The sequence below is a fragment of the Carcharhinus amblyrhynchos genome, chromosome 1, assembly GCF_965287045.1.
Source record: "Carcharhinus amblyrhynchos chromosome 1, sCarAmb.v2.hapA, whole genome shotgun sequence".
In the NCBI taxonomy this organism is placed as follows: Eukaryota; Metazoa; Chordata; class Chondrichthyes; order Carcharhiniformes; family Carcharhinidae; genus Carcharhinus; species Carcharhinus amblyrhynchos.
In genome coordinates, this window is record NC_137324.1 from 13,150,843 (window position 1) to 13,169,726 (window position 18,884).

The following is an 18,884-nucleotide window of genomic DNA, read 5'->3' on the forward strand; positions in this document are numbered from 1 at the left end:
TTCTTATTGAATTCAAATTTCATCATCTGACATGATGGGATTTGAATCTACATCCGCAGATCTTTTCCTAGATCTCTGGCCATGGAGTCCAGTAACAATAAGGGGCATGGTTAATAAGTTTGCAGATGACACTAAGACTGGTGGCACAGCGGACAGTGAAGAAAGTTATCTCCAATTGCAACAGGATCTTGATCAATTGGGCCAGTGGGCTGACAAATGGCAGATGGAGTTTAAGCAAATGCTAGGTGATGCATTTTGGTAGATTGAACTAGGGCAGGAATTATTCAGTTTATGGTAGGGCATTGAGGAGTGTTGAAAACAAAGAGATCTAGGGGTATATGTTCATAGGTCCTTGAAAGTGGAGTCACAGGTGGAGAGAGTGGTGAAGAGGGCATTCAGCATGTTTGGTTTCATCAGTCAGAACACTGAATACAGGAGTTGGGACGTCTTGTTGAAGTTGTACAAGGTATTGGCAAGGCCACACTTGGAAAACTGTGTGCGATTCTGGTCACCCCATTATTAAACTAGAAAGAGTGCAGAAAAGATCCACCAGGATGCTACCACGAATTGATGGATTGAGTTATAAGGAGAGGCTGGAGAGACTGGAACTTCTTTATCTGGCGCGTAGGAGGCTGAGGAGTGATCTTATAGAGGTCTATAAAATAATGAGGGGCACAAATCAGCTAGATAGTCAATATCTTTTCCCAAAGGTAGGGGTGTCTAAAACTAGAGGGCATAGTTTTAAGGTGAGAGGGGAGAGATACACAAGTGTCCAATTTTTTTCACGCAGAGGGTGGTGAGTGTCTGGAACTAACTGCCAGAGGTAATAGGGCAAGTACAATTTTGTCTTTTAAAAAGCATTTAGATAGTTACATGGGTACGATGGGTATAGAGGGATATGGACCAAACGTGGGCAATTGGGATTAGCTTAGGGGTTTAAAAAAAAAGGGCGGCATGGTCAAGTTGGGCCAAAGAACCTGTTTCCGTGCTGTAAACCTCGACGACTCTAACAATACCACAACCGAACTGCCTCTTCAAGGCAGGATTTGAGCCAGTGTCTGTGGACCATTAGTTCATGCCACTGGATTACTAGATGAGTAACATAATTTGCAATTCTATATTTCCCATCGATGAATGTCACAATTATTTATAATGCATATAAAAAGAAAATAGCGCTTTAGGGTGAGGCTGTTGTCTTCTCTAAGACTGGTAAGTATTTAAATTTTATGATAAATTAACTAAGCACTATAGACTTAACTAATTAATCACGCTATCTTTTATTCTTTCCCCTCTGCTCCCTTCCTCTTGTTTCCCCCCCTCCACCCCCACCCCCACCCCCACTTTCCCATTTGGGAAAAAACAACCCATTTCTAGGTAGCAAGAGACGTGGATGGCTCTGGGAATTACCTGATGCTGAATCATAAGCATGTGGCTCACTTGCATCCTTCATCGTGTTATCTCACCAGGAAGCCTCGACCCCGGCCTCCCTCCTGGGTCCTCTATCATGAGTTCACCATTTTCCAAGACAACTGCATCAGCGTTGTCTCTGAGATTCAACCAGAAATGTAAGATTGTTACTTAATGGTTCTTGTCTTCAGAGATTGTGTGTAGATTGTAGGGACTACAGGGAAAGACAGTCACTGCAATATTGATATGTATGGAATAATATTTTCACAGCGAGATCTATTTCAAATATTTGGAGAAATCGTTTGAGAGAAGTTGTATCAGCAGCATGACTGTAGTGCTAGCAAAAGTCATAGGGTGGCACAGTGGTTCACTTGCTGCCTCTCAGCACCAGGGACCAACATTCGATTCCAGCCTCAGATCATTGAGTGGAGTCTGCACATTCCCCCCATGTTTGTGTTGGTTTCCTCCGGGTGCTGCGTTTTCCTTCCACAGTGTGAGTTAGGTTAATTGGCCATGCTAAATTGACCCTAGTGTCCGGGAGATGAGCAGGGTAAATATATGCGGTTATGGGATTGTGGTCGGTACAAACCTAATGGGCCGAATGGCCTCCTTCTGCACTGTAATTCCATTATGAGAAAAAAGTGAAGCAGTCAAAGACGACATGACAACTTGGGTTAGAAATGTGCCGCTGTAATCTTTTCTGTTTATCGGATTCTGCTAATACCCCAGGCTATGAGGATAGCTAATATTCCTCCAGGTTTAAATTAATTTTACAGTCAGTGACTCACTGCAATGATTTTTTTTCATTCCAACCATTGAACTGACTCATCAGTTTTTATGAATGCTTTTGCTTCTGAGATGGTCTGTTCAGATTTGAAGTCATCACAGCCTGGTTTACTGGTTTCACACTCAATGTTTAAGTTAGTTAATTGTGCTGTGCTGTGACGAATGTCCTGTTCTGCTGTAGGATTTCAGCGTTCTATTTCCTACTGACCTCAAGTCACTAATATCACCAGAAACAGGAAGAATCTGCAAACTGATCTTGGGCCACCACATTTTGTGCCAAAATCCAATATCAGATCCAGCTGTTTCATGCACTTCAGCCAATTTTGCCGCTTTTGGCTTTTCTCTCCACTTCCAAGCCTCTTTGGCACCCTTTTGTATGAAAATGTGTCAGAGCCTTTGCAAGTGCAGTTAGGCTACATCATAGGGTTTTCCAAAGTTCACTTGGGTATCACTTCCTGAAAAAGGGTTAAGGAGTTGGTCAGGCAGGGTCTTCCCCCTTTTAAATCTGTGTCATAGAATAAAGAGCTATACAGCACAGAAAAAGGCCCTTAGACCCATCGCGACTACCTTACTATTCGAATCCTATTTTCCAGCACTTAGCCTGTAAAGTTAAATTTTATTTGTTAGTCACAAGTAGGCTTGAAATGAAGTTACTGTGAAAATCCCCTAGTTGCCACACTCTGGTGCTTGTTCGGGTACACTTATGGAGAATTTAGCATGGCCAGTGCATCTAACATGTCTTTTGGACTGTGGGAGGAAACCCACACAAAGTGGGGAGAAAGTGCAGACTTTGCAGAGACAGTGACCGAAGCCACGAACCCGGGTCTCTGGCGCTAGGAGGCAGCAGTGCTAAACTCTGTGTCACCATGCAGCCCGTAGCCTTGTAACTATGGTTTAATCTTCAAGTCCCTTTGTGCTGTATACTCTTGTTGTCGGAGTGTGTTCTGTCTTAAAACCTTCTTAAAGTGTTTGTCACTAGGGTCTCTTGCTGTATGCAGCTGCTTCTAAATTATTCTTGTTGCTGTGGAATAATTTCCCACATTGATCCTAAATTTGCTTTTTATTAGTTGGAATCTGTGAGTCCTCCTGCCTCCTAGGAAGGCTAGCATTCATTTGATCCCTCTAGTAGAGTTAGAACATAAGAACATAAGAAATAGGAGCAGGAGTAGGCCATCTAGCCCTTCGAGCCTGCCCCGCCATTCAATAAGATCATGGCTGATCTGTCGTGGCTCAGTTCCACTTTCCCGCCCTCTCCCCATAACCCTTAATCCCCTCTCCTATCAAAAACCCATCAACCCGCGTCTTAAAAATATTTAGCGAGGCAGCCTCCACCACTTCAACGGGCAGAGAATTCCAGAGATTCACCACCCTTTGAGTGAAGAAGTTCCTCCTCAACTCCGTTCTAAACCGCCCCCCTTTTATCTTGAGGCTGTGCCCCCTAGTCCTACTGTCTTTTTTGAGTGGGAAGAGTCTTTCCACCTCTATCCTATCCATTCCATTCATCATCTTATACGTCTCAATGAGATCTCCCCTCATTCTTCTAAACTCTAACGAGTACAAGCCCAGTTTATTCAGCCTCTCCTCATAGCTCAACCCCCTCAACTCCGGTATCAGCCTAGTAAACCTCCTCTGCACTCCCTCCAAGGCCAAAATATCTTTGCGCAGGTGCGGCGCCCAAAACTGCACACAGTACTCCAGCTGCGGCCTCACTAATGCCCTATACAGCTGCAGCAAGACCTCCCTACTTTTATATTCAATCCCCCTCGCTATGAAGGCCAGCATCCCATTCGCCTTCCTGACCACCTGCTGCACCTGCAAGCTGGGTTTTTGCGACTCATGCACAAGGACCCCGAGGTCCCTCTGCACCGTCGCTTGCTGCAGTTTTTCGCCCCGTAAGTAATAGTCCTTCCTACCATTCTTCCTACCAAAGTGGACCACCTCACACTTGCCAACATTAAATTCCATTTGCCATTTCCTGGCCCATTCGCCCAGCCTATCTAGATCCTTCTGCAGACTCTCCACACCCTCCGCACAATTTGCCGTTCCCCCAATCTTGGTGTCATCAGCAAATTTCGACACTCTACACTCGGTTCCCTCCTCCAGATCATCTATATAAATGGTAAAAAGCTGAGGCCCCAGCACCGACCCCTGGGGCACTCCACTAGTCACCATCCGCCAATCCGAATAGCACCCGTTGACCCCCACTCTCTGCCTCCTATTTGACAACCAATCCTCTATCCACGCTAACACCCTACCCCCAACTCCATGTCCCTCGACCTTCTGCAATAACCTCTTGTGAGGCACTTTGTCAAACGCCTTCTGAAAATCTAGAAAGACCACATCCACCGGCTCTCCTCTATCCACCGCCCTAGACACATCCTCATAGAACTCCAGTAAATTTGTCAGACACGACTTCCCTTTAATGAAACCGTGCTGCGTCTGCTCTATCAAGCAATTCCCTTCAAGATGCCTCGCAATTTCCTCCTTAATGACAGATTCTAACATTTTACCTACCACACACGTTAAACTAACCGGCCTATAATTCCCCGCCTTTTGTCTGGCACCCTTCTTAAACAACGGCGTGACATTAGCCGTTTTCCAATCAAAGAACAAAGAACAACACAGCACGGGAAACAGGCCCTTCGGCCCAACGAGCCCGCGCCGCCGTCCCACTGTCTCAGTGACCTATTCATGATTTTAGTCTACGCCTAATGTGCGAGGATCAGGGAGGTCCAATTTAGGGACAATTTAGTACCCAATCAATCAGCCTAAAAGCACATCTTTGGGGATGTGGGAGGAAACCGGAGCACCCGGAGGAAACCCACGCAACCACGGGGAGAACGTGCAAACTCCCACAGACACAGGCCCAAATCCATGTGTCCGCACAGTAACAGAGATAGTCTCTGAGCTGTCATGTTGCCCTTGAGATGGTCCAGTTTAAGCACACTAACGACATGAAGCAATAGGCAACTCCCGAAGCAACGTCCAAGAGCAGCCCACTACAACCTGCCGCATGCATGCCCCTTGCTGGACTTAAATGCCTGTGGAGACAAAAAAATTCATTATTAAACAGGCAAAGACTAACATCCCTGAGGCAAAACGTATTCCCAAGCCTACAATGTTTAGTAAGGCCTACTATATCCCCCTATATGTAGCCCGCTCATGTGGCTGTCTAAGTGACTCTTAAACAACCCTAGCCATCCGGCACTTCCCCGGAATCCAGCGACATTTGGAAAATAACCACCATGGCATCCACTATCACCTCTGCCATTTCTTTCAGAACCCTCGGATGCATTCCATCCGGTCCTGGGGACTTGTCCACAATCAGCCCCTCCAGTCTGTCGAGCACCGCCTCTCTAGTAACAGTAATGTCATTAAGACCCTCCAGTCCTACCACCTTTCCATCGCTAACACCCGGCAAATTATTCACGTCCTCCTCCGTGAAGACAGAAACAGAAAAGTTATTCAATACCTTAGCCATATCCCCATCCCCTACCACTAGGTCCCCTTTCTCATCCTCTAAAGGACCAACATTCACCCTAGCCAGCCTCTTCCTTTTTATATATTTATAAAAACTCTTGCTATCCTTTTTTATATTAAGCGCTAGCCCAGCTTCATAGTTTCTCCTACCCTTCTTTATCAACTTCTTTGTCAATCTTTGTTGACATTTAAACCTCTCCCAATCCTCTTCTCGCCCACTACTCTTAGCTACTCTAAATTCCTCCGCTTTTAGTTTAACACTTTCCTTCACCTCCTTCGTTATCCACGGCTTATTACCTCTCCTCCTACTATCCTTTTTGACCATCGGAATAAATTTCCGCTGAGCACCAAGAAAGATCTCCTTAAAGATCCTCCACTGCTCCTCAACAGACCCTCCCTCCAACGCTCTCCCCCAGTCCACATTCGCCAATTCTTCTCTCATCCTACTGTACTCCCCTCTATTCAAACAAAGGACGCGTGTCCGGGAACCCACTTTCCCCTCCTCCATCTGCACCAGAAACTCCACCATACAATGATCACTCTCCCCAAGAGGATCCTTCACTACAAGGTCCCTAATTCTACCCGCCTCATTACATAGCACCAGATCCAAGATAGCTCGCTCCCTCGTCGGCTCCAACACACACTGTTCGAGGAAACTATCCCGGCAGCATTCCAAGAACTCTTCCTCGAGCCCCCCACGTCCAACATGGGTCGACCAATCAATATGCAGATTGAAATCCCCCATAACTACGGCCGTCCCATTCCTGCACGCCGCACTTATTTGCGCGTTAACAGCCCGCCCCACCTCCAGATCATTATTCGGAGGCCTATAGACGACACCCACCAGCGTCTTCCTCCCTTTGCTGTTCCTAATCTCCACCCACGATTCCACCCTCTGCTCCTTGGCTCCAGTATCATCCCTTGCTACCACCGTGATGCTATCCTTAATCAGCAGAGCTACGCCTCCCCCTTTTCCTTCCTGCCTATCCTTCCTAAACACTTGATAGCCCTGTACATTCAGCTCCCAGTCCCTGTCACCCTGCAGCCACGTCTCTGTAATGGCCACCAGATCGTATCCATTTGTGTCGATCTGCGCCACCAGCTCATCCACTTTATTCCGAATGCTTCGTGCGTTCAGATAAAGTGCTTTCATCCCAGCCTTCTCCTGGACCCTATTTGCCGCAACGCCACCAACTATACTCACACCCCCTACTCCCTCTATTATTGGGACATCCTCGGCCTCTTCCCTTACATGTACCCTCTCCTTAACTTTAGACCTCTTACCATCACCTACCCTCACACCCTCCCCCCCCCTAATTAGTTTAAAGCCCTGTCTACAGTCCTCTTTACTCGATTCGCCAGCACTCTGGTCCCAGCACGGTTCAGACCAACCCCATCCCGCCCGAACAGGTCCCACCTACCCCAACACTGGTGCCAATGCCCCATAAATTCAAACCCATTCCTCCCACACCAATCCCTGAGCCACCCATTCACTTCCTTAATCCTGTCAACCCTACGCCCATCTGCACACGGTTCAGGCAGTAGCCCAGAGATAACCACCTTGTCAGTTCTACTTTTTAATTCCATTCCCAACTTTTCATACTCCCTCCCCAGATCCTCAGTCTGCATTTTGCTTACGTCGCCGGCACCCACATGTACCACAACGACCGGATTCTCACCCTCCCACTCCAGGTTCCTCTGCAGCCCAGCTGCGACATCCCGGACCCGAGCACCAGGCAGACAACACACCCTTCTGTGCACTTTGTCATTGTGACAAAGGACAGTGTCAATACCCTTCACCCCACTATCCCCAATCACTACTACGTTCCTTTTCCCCTTCTCTTTGCCTATGTCCTGCTGCAGCACTGTACCGTGTGCAGTTTGCTCACCAACCTCACCTGCCTCGTTCTCATCCAGCCTGGAAGCAAGAACCTCAAATGTGTTATGCAGATTAAGAGGCTGAGGCCTCCGCTCCTCACCCCCCTTCCTCCTCCCAGCAGCCCCCTCTTGTCCCTGACCCTTAGAGTTAGCCAGTCTAGAGGGGGTGGATGTCACTTGCACCCCATTGACAATGGTACCCTCTCTCCCCCTGATGAGCCTCAGTGTCTGTAGCTCAGAGGCCAGCTCATTTACCCTGAGCTGGAGCTCCTCCAGCAACCTGCACTTACTGCAGACATGGTCACTGGGATGAACCCTGGGGTCCACCAGTTCCCACATCATACAGAAACCACACATCACATGCCCCTCCATTATTCACTGTAGTAGTTTTGAAAAAATTTTTTTTTTTGTTTTTTTTTTGTTTTTCAAACGAACTCACCTGGCCTTTTTTCCTTCAAGCCCTTTTTGATATTAAGCCCTAATAGCTCACTCTGCTTCCCACTCACTCCACTGCCCGCTCAGACGCTGCCCGCTGTCACCTGACAAAGACTTATACTTAGATCTACATCCAGAACAGAAGACAAGTTATGTGATTTTTTTTAAATTTTTGCCTCATTTATTATACAATATAAAATATATTCACAAAATATAAAGTAAATTGATGACAGTGGTATTGAAAGGTTTAAGTTCATTAATATTTTAAGTTTATTAATTAGTGTCACAGTCTTCCATTAACACGGCAATGAAATGACTGCAAAGATTCTCTTTTCCTTTATGAATAGTATGCTTTGTCTATATGAGACACAATACTTTTCACTGTATACCGATACATGTGACAACAAATCAAATCTGAAGTTACTGTGAAAATCCCGTTGTTGCCACGCTCTGGTATACTAAGGGAGAATTTAGCATGGCCAGTGCACCTAACCAACACGTCTTTCGAACTGTGGGAGGAAACTGGAGCACCCGGAGGAAAACCACACAGACCCAAGCTGGGAATCGAACCCAGGTCTCTGACACTGTAAGGCAGTAAAAAGTCTGACAACACCAGGTTTTAGTCCAACCGATTTATTTGATAATAGACTCACAAGCTTTCGGGGTTTGCCCCTTCATCAGGTGAATGGAGAGTTCCGGCCTCAGACAGAGCATATAAAGCACAGACAGTTTAGAGATTACTGGTTAGAATGCGAATCCTTACACCTAACCTGCTGTTCAAGACCTGAAGTGGCTGACAATGTGAGTGGAAGGAGCACTGGTCACAGGTTACAGAGATGTGTATTGTCTCCAGACAGTACAGTAAGTGAGGTTTTGCAAACCCAGGCAAGTCACGGGGGTTACAGATAGTGCGACATGAACCCAAGATCCCTGTTGAGACCTGTTGAGTTTTTTTTACTGTGTTTACACCAGTCCAACGCCAGCATACCCACATCATGACACTGTAAGGCAGCAGTGCTAACCACTGTGCCACCCCAAAAACAGTATCAAATAACACCAGAACCAAGAGATTATACCTTTGATGAAAAAAGTTGGGAGGAGAAACTTGTTAAGTATAAACTCTGATGTAGAATTGCCTCTTGGTGTGCTATAAATATTTTGTATACCTCATTACTCTTATACTTCAGCAAGGCGTTTGATAAGGTCCCCCATGCAACACTTCTTGAGAAGGTGAGAGGGCATGGGATCCAAGGGGCTTTGGCCTTGTGGATCCAGAACTGGCTTGCCTGCAGAAGGCAGAGAGTGGTTGTGGATGGGTCTTTTTCTGAATGGAGGTCAGTCACCAGTGGAGTGCCCCAGGGATCTGTTCTAGGACCCTTGCTGTTTGTCATTTTCATAAATGACCTGGATGAGGAAGTGGAGGGATGGGTAAGTAAGTTCGCTGATGACACGAAGGTCGGTGGTGTTGTGGATGGTCTGGAAGGATGTCAAAAGTTGCAGCAGGACATAAATAGGATGCAGGACTGGGCGGAGAAGTGGCAGATGGACTTCAACGCGGATAAATGCGTAGTCGTCCATTTTGGCAGAACCAACGGGATGAACGAGTACACTATCAAGGGCAGGAGTCTTAGTAGTGTTGAAGAGCAGAAGGATCTTGGGGTCCGGGTCCACAGGACTCTTAAATCGGCCTTGCAGGTGGAAGAGGTGGTCAAGAAGGCGTATGGTGTACTGGCCTTCATTAATCGAGGGATTGAGTTTAGGAGTCGGGAGGTAATGCTGCAACTTTATAAGACCCTTGTCAGGCCTCATTTGGAGTACTGTGCGCAGTTCTGGTCGCCTCACTATAGGAAAGACGTAGAAGCTATTGAAAGGGTACAGAGGAGATTTACAAGAATGTTGCCTGGACTGGGAGGCATGCCTTATGAAGTTAGGTTGAGGGAGCTGGGTCTCTTTTCCCTGGAGAGACGAAGGTTGAGAGGCGACCTGATGGAGGTTTATAAAATGTTGAGAGGAATGGATAGGGTGGATTCTCAGAGGCTATTTCCCCGGGTTGAAATGGTCACTACGAGAGGACACAGATTTAAGGTGTGGGGAGGAAAGTACAGAAGTGATGTTAGGGGTAAGTTTTTCACTCAGAGGGTGGTGAGTGAGTGGAATCGGCTGCCGTCAGTGGTGGTGGAGGCGAACTCGCTGGGGTCTTTTAAAAGACTTCTGGATGAGTATATGGGGTTTTATGGGATTGGGGGTTATAGATAGGTGTTGATGTGATCGGCGCAACTCGTGGGCCGAAGGGCCTGTTTGTGCTGTAGTGTTCTATGTTCTATACTGTTCTAAGGAATTGTTTTCTTATTCTTCCATGGGATAGGAAGGGCTGTGTCAAGGCTAGCATTCATTGCCGATCCTAATTGTCCTTGAAATGGTGGGTTGCTGGGCTATTTCAGAGTCAACCACAATGAAGTTGAAGCTGAGAATTCTTACAGCTCCCTGGTGGATTTCACCTTGTGTGTTTTTTGTCTTGCCCAGGCTGATTGAGTTTGCGCCACAGTACTATCTGAGCAACCTGCCAGCCAGCGAGAGCCGCGACTTGCTTATGAAACTCCGCGAGAAGCTGACTGGCACAGAGGCACAGCAAGATGAAGAGGCAGAAGAAGCCCTGAAGGAGGATGAAGATGTAGAAGAGGTGGAAAATGAGGAGCTCTGCCTACTTCAGTGAATGGAAAGGAAGTCAGTAGCACTGGGGTGGGCAAAGGGACCAGTGACTAAGGATAGCTGGCCTCTAAATCTACTCGTATACAACATGGGAACCAGATCCAGCATTTGAATACAATCGCCTCTTTTTTTTCTCCGAAAGAACCGAAAGAGAAAATTAAGAATTTCTTTCGTACTGCCTGAAAGGATAGAGGGGAAAAAAAAACAGATTCACCAGTAACGTTCAAAAGGAATTTAGCCCTTTACTTGAAAAGGAATAAATTGGAGAAAGAGCACCAGAGTGAGATTAATCGGATAACTTCCACAAGGAGCCAGGGCAGTAGGCTGAATAGCCTTCCCCTTAGCTGTATAATTCTTTATTCTGACCAGAAGATATTTTGGTTCAGCAGCCAGTGAGTTACTTTCAAAGGTGAGAACTCCTCTGCCCTGCCGTTTGCCCATATTCTCCTCCAGGGTAGAAACTGATAATACTGTCCTTTCAGGTCCTGGAACTCAGCACAACATTCATGTGGAAGTACTACATGTCATGTATATAAGGTGAAATGAGATTGGACAGTCTCAACCCACTTCCATTGTGCGCACACAATTTCCTGTGATGTGGTCGTGTCACTCCAGGGCAGCTGTTGCGGAAATAGTTAAATGCTGCACGCCTGTCGTAGCGGGTACTGTGCTGAGATTGGCACTTAGACAAATGTTTGAGTCAGCATTGAGGAGCTGTGGCTCACAATGCTGTACCTCACTTCTACTCAAGTGTGTGACACTGGCAATGGGAAAGTGTTCCGTTTCCAAAAACTAGCATCTCTCACCATGAGCACAATAAGATAAAGATTCTTCAAATAAAAATGGCCCAAAAATATGAGATTTAAAACATCTTCAAACCTCTCCACAAATTCACTGAAAAAGATGTCAGATTGTTATGAGAAAAGGATGCTTCAGGAGTCAGCAATAATTGGGGCAGATGGTTGATTATGTGAAAAACATAACCAGTTTGATTTACTGAATGGCTTTTTCCTGCACTAACACTTCATCGTTCTTTGGTGGGTTCTCCCCTATTGTGTTATTTGAGAGTTGAATTGTGCAAATAACCATTAAGCCTCATCTTTACCATGAAATGATTTGAACACCATATTTTGTGTGTGCGCCTGTCACTGAAGGCACCTGCTGCTGTGTGTGCACCTTTTTGTGTATGTATATGTATTTGCATATCTGCATACTTGTGCATATTTGGAAACTCAAATCAGAAAGGGTGACCCTTGCAGATTGCATAAGAGGCAAGTGAAACTGGGACAAAAGTAAATGTGGCAATGCAATAGCATCATGCAATGCTTAGCTTTTTAAAGGTTTGGACACTACATTGATATAATTACAAGGAATTATATGTCTGGGTTATAACTTTCTACTTTATCATTTTTATAATGTGATATACTGTCCTGATTTTCATAGTCACATACGTACGCACAGCAGGGCAATTTCCTTTATTGTGAATATTTTGCACTTGTAGAACACTACGCTGACTGGAATGCCAAGCAAGCTGGGACTAGTTGTGGGGCGAACAAAGCCAAGTTATGAGCTATGTCTGCTTACAAGGGCTTAAGCCTCTAGCGTCTGGTAATCGTTGAGTGCAATGTCCAGATAAAGCTCAGCTTTATATCAATGTGGAAATTTCGCCTCCCAACCAGTTGGTTCCATACCCCACTCTCACACATCTAAAAACAGATGTTTGTCATTGCAGACGTCTTTGATCATGAGGGACAGTAGCACATTGCTATATTGTTCAGCCTATCCTTGCTCACTCTGCATACCTATGCCGTTTCTGGAGTTGCATAGTAAGACACTGACAGCTTTCAGTTTCCCAGCATCCTTCCATGTTTTGTCTTCCCAGAGGGTTTTCTGCAATCGTTCGGCGGCATCTTGGAAGTGGAACAAGTTAATGGGAAAACATTACAATGTCCTGTTTAACTAAACTGCTAGTACTATTTTTAAGTGCATGATTTGTCCTTCAACTGGAATTTTTGGAAAAACAAAATTGGAAGCCAGCTACTGGCAGCTAACTTTTTTGCATCATGTGTTTCAAGTTTTTAAAACTCTACGCTAAATTGCAAATGTGAGTTATTTTTTCCTCCTCCCCTTTGTGTGTGCATCTGTGTAGTTTATTATAGCTGAAATGGGTCTTTTGAATGATCGTGAAGCTCTCGTTGCCTTCGGCTTTCAAGAAGACACCACCACTAAAGGCAGCTCAAGATGAGCAAATTACTGTTAGTAAATTGACCAACTTTCTCTGTCTTAGCAGATAAGCACACAGCCCAGTTGCTATGCAGTCTAACAAGTGGAGGGCTTGATTCTGTAGACTGATGAGTTTCTTGCTGTTGGGCAGGATACCAACTTGTGGCTTGACTGCTCAAGTTTAAGAAGGATGAAAAATAATAAGCGGAGTTTTTGAACCCTTTGTCGCTCTTCAGCGACCTATGTTGAGAACAATGAATATTGGATGGAACAGGAGGGCTGAGTTTATCACATGGTGCATCAACAGATGCTGTCCAGGCTTACATGTAGAATGGCTGCTTGGTTGAAAACTTAGAAAGCTGTCGCTTGTCAAATCTAAACTCAGCAGAAGTCTCATGAGAGAAAGGGAGTAAATTAGAGCAAGGATGACAAACAATTAGATTTAGAAAGTGGTATCTTCTTCATTTGGTAGTAATTAAATTTTAAGCTTTTTCTTAAATTAATGTTACAAGTAGACTTACGTCAACACTGCAATGAAGTGACTGTGACAATCCCCTAGTCGCTGCACTCTGACACCTGTCCAGGTACACTGAGGGAGAATTTAGCATGGCCGACAAGATCTAAATTTTTCTCATGGCAAGCTTGAATAATTGAGTTTGTTTTATGTTTTTAAAATGGTCACTATGGTTTTATCTAGTTTACCTCAGTCATAGCACAGATGTTAGCATGATTCTACACAACATTTATAATCGGTACGAGTAGCCTCTTCAGAAGGCACGTTTTGAAGTTGTAGGGTTGAGGATGTCCTGCGTTGGATTTAGAAGCATCATTGTTTTTTTTTGGGTGCTTTTGAACAGTTTCTTAATCATTTCATCTCCTTGAAGGAGGAGAGAAACCTCCAACTAATGGACAGGATAGATGGCCTCTTGGGTCACTTTAAGACTGGTGTTGGAATGTTGGTGGAGCCTCCCTTAACAGCCCTGCTGCAAACCTGTCAGACTCGCCAAAGTCATATTTTTGCTGGATTTAATGAAATTGGCAAGTTTGCAATAAGGCGGCTGGTGGCAGCAAGCAAAACTCTGCTGGCCAGCAGTAGTTTAAAGTGTGCTTATTCGTGTCACAAGTAGGCTTACATTAACACTGCAATGAAGTTACTGTGAAAATCCTCTAGACGCAACACTCTGGCGCTTGTTTGGGTGCACTGAGGGAGAACTTAGCAAGGCCAGTGCAAACCAGCACTGTGGGAGGAAACCAGAGCACCTGGAGGAAACCCACGCAGACACAAGAGAAACATGCAGACTCCGCACAGTGACCCAAGGCTAGAATTGAACCCGGGTCCCTGGAGCTGTGGGCCAGCAGTGTTAATCACCGTGCCGCCAGTAAATTAATGGTCTGTAACCAAGAGGAGAAGAGAGAAGCTTCAAACCTAGCCAATTAAGTACTGTTGCAAATCGCTAAGTGCCAATTCAGGTAGCTTTTTTTTTCCTGATGATCAGAAGTTCTCATACAAAGTGACTTGGGTTAAGCGAAGCTTTAATGGTGCATTTCAAAGCTGGGTTACACTTTATCATTAAGGCAGGAAGTGCTGTTTTTATCCTCTGGTAGGGGAAAACTTGTGCATTTTTCAGTCAAGAAAATTTTTTTTATGTCTTCTGCACGTTGATGTAGGTATAGTTCTCTTTACCAGGAATGTTGACTTAATTCAGATGATTCTACAACTTTTTGTCAGCTGCAGCAATAAATGGATAGGTGCACTTACTTTTGAGCCTTGTGTCTCTGAAGTGTTAGATGCTGTGCTTCAAATGCTATGAATCTTTATCCTGAAATTGAGGGACGCGTTAAATATATCAGGATTGTTTGTTAAGCCTTCTTGGGCTTCTTGCCTTGGAGGAAAGGTAAAAATTTACAGGGAGTTAGCAAATGAATTAGCATGGCATCCTGTAAGGCTGCAATCCTCCTTGTAACATTTGTTATTGAAGTTTTTAAATTGGAAATCACAGGATAGTTTTAATCTGTAAATTACATATAGTTAAAAAGTTGTACGAGTCAAAAGTGAGTTGGAGCTTGTGAAATGCTCCAATCCCTTCTCCCAACGAAAGCTTTATAATTTATTTGAAAGACTAGCACATTGTTTCTCTGCACATAATTTAAGGCTTTGGGACTTTGCCTTTTTCCATATTGTAATTTATTTTCTGCACAACTGCAAATCGCACAGATACCAGGCAAAATGTTGTGTTACTATTGATTTCAGAGCAAATAGAAAATATAGGTGTTGCTGCTATATTTATTTCTGATTCACTTTCTCCCCTTATCTCCAATACTGGTCTCGTAAGCACAAATTTTAGAAGCTTCCTTTGTACTGAGGGAGAAACTTGCTGTAAAATTTAGCCTACTATGGAATTATTGTACTTTTCTGAATGTTAGACAATGTTTAAAATATTAGAACATTTCCATGGTGTCACCAATGTCAATTTTAATGACTGCAAAGTAAAACAAAAAATCTTGTTTTACCGTATTTTGTTTACCGAGTGCATATTGTACTGTCAAATCAAATTACAAACTTGGGTCTGTCTCTGATACTTGTTTTGGTTCATTTGCATCACTCGCTCACTCATAATGGATCCCATGCTTCCTACGTTGCATGAATTTGCATTGACAACCTATATTGACTTGTTTGATCATATGCCTGGAGTATTGTGTGCAGTTTTGGTGTCCTGATCTGAGGAAGAGCACCCTTGCTACAGAGGGAGCGCAGCAAAGATTTATTGGGCTGATTCCTGGGATGACAGGTTTGTCATATGGGAGAGGCTAAGTCGGTTAGGATTATATTCACTGGCGTCTACGAGAGTGAGAGGGGATATTATAGAAATTTATAAAATTCTAACAAGGTTAGACAGAATAGATTCAGGAAGAATGTTGCCATTGGTGGGGGAGCCCAGAACTAGGGGTCATAGTTTGAGGATAAGGAGTAAACCTTTTAGAACTGAGATGAGATTTCTTCACCCAGATGGTATATTTGTGGAATTCACCACCACAGGAAGTAGTCGTGGCCAAAATGTTGTCTGATTTCAAGAAATTAGATATAGCTCTTGGGGCAAAAGGGATATGGCGGGGAAGGGGGATCTGGATATTGAATTCGATGATCAGCGATGATCAGCCATGATCAAAAGGAGCGGTGGTGCATGCTCAAAGAGCCGTTTGGCCTACTCCTGCTTCTAGTTTCTATGTTTCTATTGCCATGCTGTAAAAGTGCTACCACCTTGTGATTTAGATGTGAGCATTCATTGTCTAAAAGTTGGCCAAGGGGGAAATGCTCGCCAGCAGCTGAAGTTATTCCTGATTCAGAGGAAGTTTGTAGTGGTTATTAAAGCCCCAATCATCTTAGTTCTCAACATGTTGCTACAGGTGTTCCTCAGGGACTTCTCTACAGCCGCAGTTCACTGACTGTTCCACCAAGTGTTGCTTAATTTCCAGTTCTCCCAATCATGAAGCAGCCCGTGCCCAGTTCTTGTATAATAATCACATCTGGGCTACTGAGTTCCTGGCAGCATTTAAGGCACAACTATCATATTGAGTCAGAATAAATAAGGTAGCACCAATTAAAAATATAGGACTTGCAAATCTAGACCCTCTTGGAAAGCATATAGACCCGGATAAGGCAAATAAAAATCTTGTCAAATAACCAAGAGCTCAATACTTGAGGAAGCATAGAGTGGTACAGAAAGTGCAGGGGGTGAATTTAAAAAGGGAATTAGGAAAGCAAGATAGGAGAAAATCTTTGTGAAGTAAATAGTGTGGCTGATCCAAGACTAATAAGTAACTTGCGTGTGGAGGTGCAAGATGTGATCATGGTTCTTAATGATTTCTTTGCATCTGATTTCAACCATATTGCTTTGTGTCCAAAATCACGTAGGTAAGGACAGCAGATTTCTTTCCCTAAAGGCCCTTTTTTTTTAAAAACCAACAACTGCCTTGGAAATATATCATTGTCACTGAGACAAAATCCTGGAACTCCCTCCCTAACAGCACTGTGTGGGTGTACCTACACCATGTGCACTGCAGCTGTGCACAAAGGCAAGTCGTCATCAACTTCTCAAGGGCAACAAATGCTGCCCTCGCCCACGAAGCCTTGCGTTAATATAAATAAATTAATCATTGGCTTATGGTCACCATTAATTGAAGTTAAATTTCACCAGCTGCCTTGATGGGATTTGAACCCGTGTGCCCGAAGTATTACCCTGGGGCACTGGATTTTTAATGATATTACTACTGGATTATTGTCTCCTGCTAAAATACGTGTTTGAAATGTCGTAATCTACAGAACTATGGACCAGGAGCAGGTAGGTGGGATTTGACTTGACAGCACTTTTCAACAAACACAAATGATGAGCTGCTTCCCGTGTAATGAATCTTCTTATGTTGCTTTGGGTCATTTGATAATGATCTCAAGGCATGAGAGAATCTGGCCATCTCCCCTGCCATCACTGGTATTCCTCTTTGCCATCGTCTTGTGTCCTTGCCATTAACCTGTAACCTACCAGGCCAACTAGCTAAGATTTTACATGAACAGCCGATTTAAGATTATCAGGTGATCTCTTGATGCAGTTCACATAAGCTTGCTAAGAGTTTCATGCATTCCTAGACCGGAACCTGCCCTCTGCAGATGAGAGGACTGTCAGAGAATCTCAACAGTTCAAGTTGTTGCAATGCAACCTCAATGCAAATGGGAATTGACAATGAATTTGACCTTACCAATGTTGGACTTAATAAGGTCAGATAATTATTGCGGACTGGATGGGGAGGATGTTTCTGTTGGCAAGGGAAACTAAAATCAAGGCACAACCTCAGGCTAAAGGGATAGAGAGGAGGAGGAATTTCTTCAGCCAGAGTGGTGAATCTGTGGAATTCTTTGCTGCAGAAAGCTGTGGAGGTCAGGTCATTGAGTGTCTTTAAGACAGAGATAAATAGGTTCTTGATTAATCAGGGGATCGGAGGTTATGGGGAAAAGGCCAGGAAAATGGGGATGAGAAAAATATCAGCCATGATTGAATGGCAAAGCAGATTTGGTGGGCCAAGTGGCCTAATTCTGCTCCTATGTCTTATGGTCCTACAGTACAGAAGGAGGCCAGTGGGCTCATAGAGTCTGCACTGACCACAATCCTATTCATGTAACCCCTCATATTTACCCCACTAATTCCCCCTGACACTAGGGTTAATTTAGCATAGCCAATCAACCTAACCCACACATCTTTGGACTGTGGAAGGAACTAGAAACCCACGCAGACATGTGGAGAATTTGCAATCTCCGTACACAGTGACCCGAGGCCAGAATTGATGCGCCACCCAGTGGAGTATGTCCAAACATCTTTGAATTGAACTGAAACATGGGGAGAAATAGACCCTGGTACATTCCCCGTGGCAAAATTTCACCAACCAGAGCTGACTTGCCAACCAATCAGTATCCTTTCATGGACACTTAATTGTTATCCCTTTTGAAATGTGGATTGTTGCATCTGTCCAGATGAAAAGCTTCAACAGCATGCCTCCTTTTTTCAGCAATACCATGATTTTTTTTTAAATGAGTGTTTGCAACAGTTCAAAAAGTTGAGTGCAACCTCAGTGTAAATGGGTATTGACAATAAATTTGATCTTTACCAGTATTGCACACTTAACAAGGTCAGGTAACCATTATGAAAGCTTGCAAATGTCTGTTAAGACAAAGGCTGAGTCACTGAATAGTGACTCATGAATTCAGTCAGCATGACTTGTCTTTGTGTATTTGCAGAACTTACTGTGTAAATTGTGTAAACTTCCTGAATGAGTGTTATCTTTAGTCACATTATACAGTTTCTGACATGCATTTGCCCAGTCGTTCAACAATTAGGCAAAGTCAACATGGTTTTGTGAAAGAGAATGATGTTTCACAAATAGATGAATATATCTTTGAGGATATAACGAGGAGGGTA

At 44.3% G+C, this 18,884-nt stretch overlaps 1 protein-coding gene across 1 annotated transcript in view; it reads left to right on the top strand.

Moving 5' to 3' along the window:
* The window catches only part of dqx1 (DEAQ box RNA-dependent ATPase 1), a 114,597-nt gene extending 99,164 nt beyond the window's left edge, over nucleotides 1-15,433 (top strand). The window contains exons 11-12 of the mRNA XM_080193633.1: nucleotides 1,375-1,565; nucleotides 10,510-15,433. Of these exons, the coding sequence (XP_080049759.1) occupies nucleotides 1,375-1,565; nucleotides 10,510-10,699 (381 nt within the window). The 3' untranslated portion in view covers nucleotides 10,700-15,433. The remainder of the gene's footprint in view (nucleotides 1-1,374; nucleotides 1,566-10,509) is intronic.
* The last annotated feature ends 3,451 nt before the right edge of the window (nucleotides 15,434-18,884 follow it).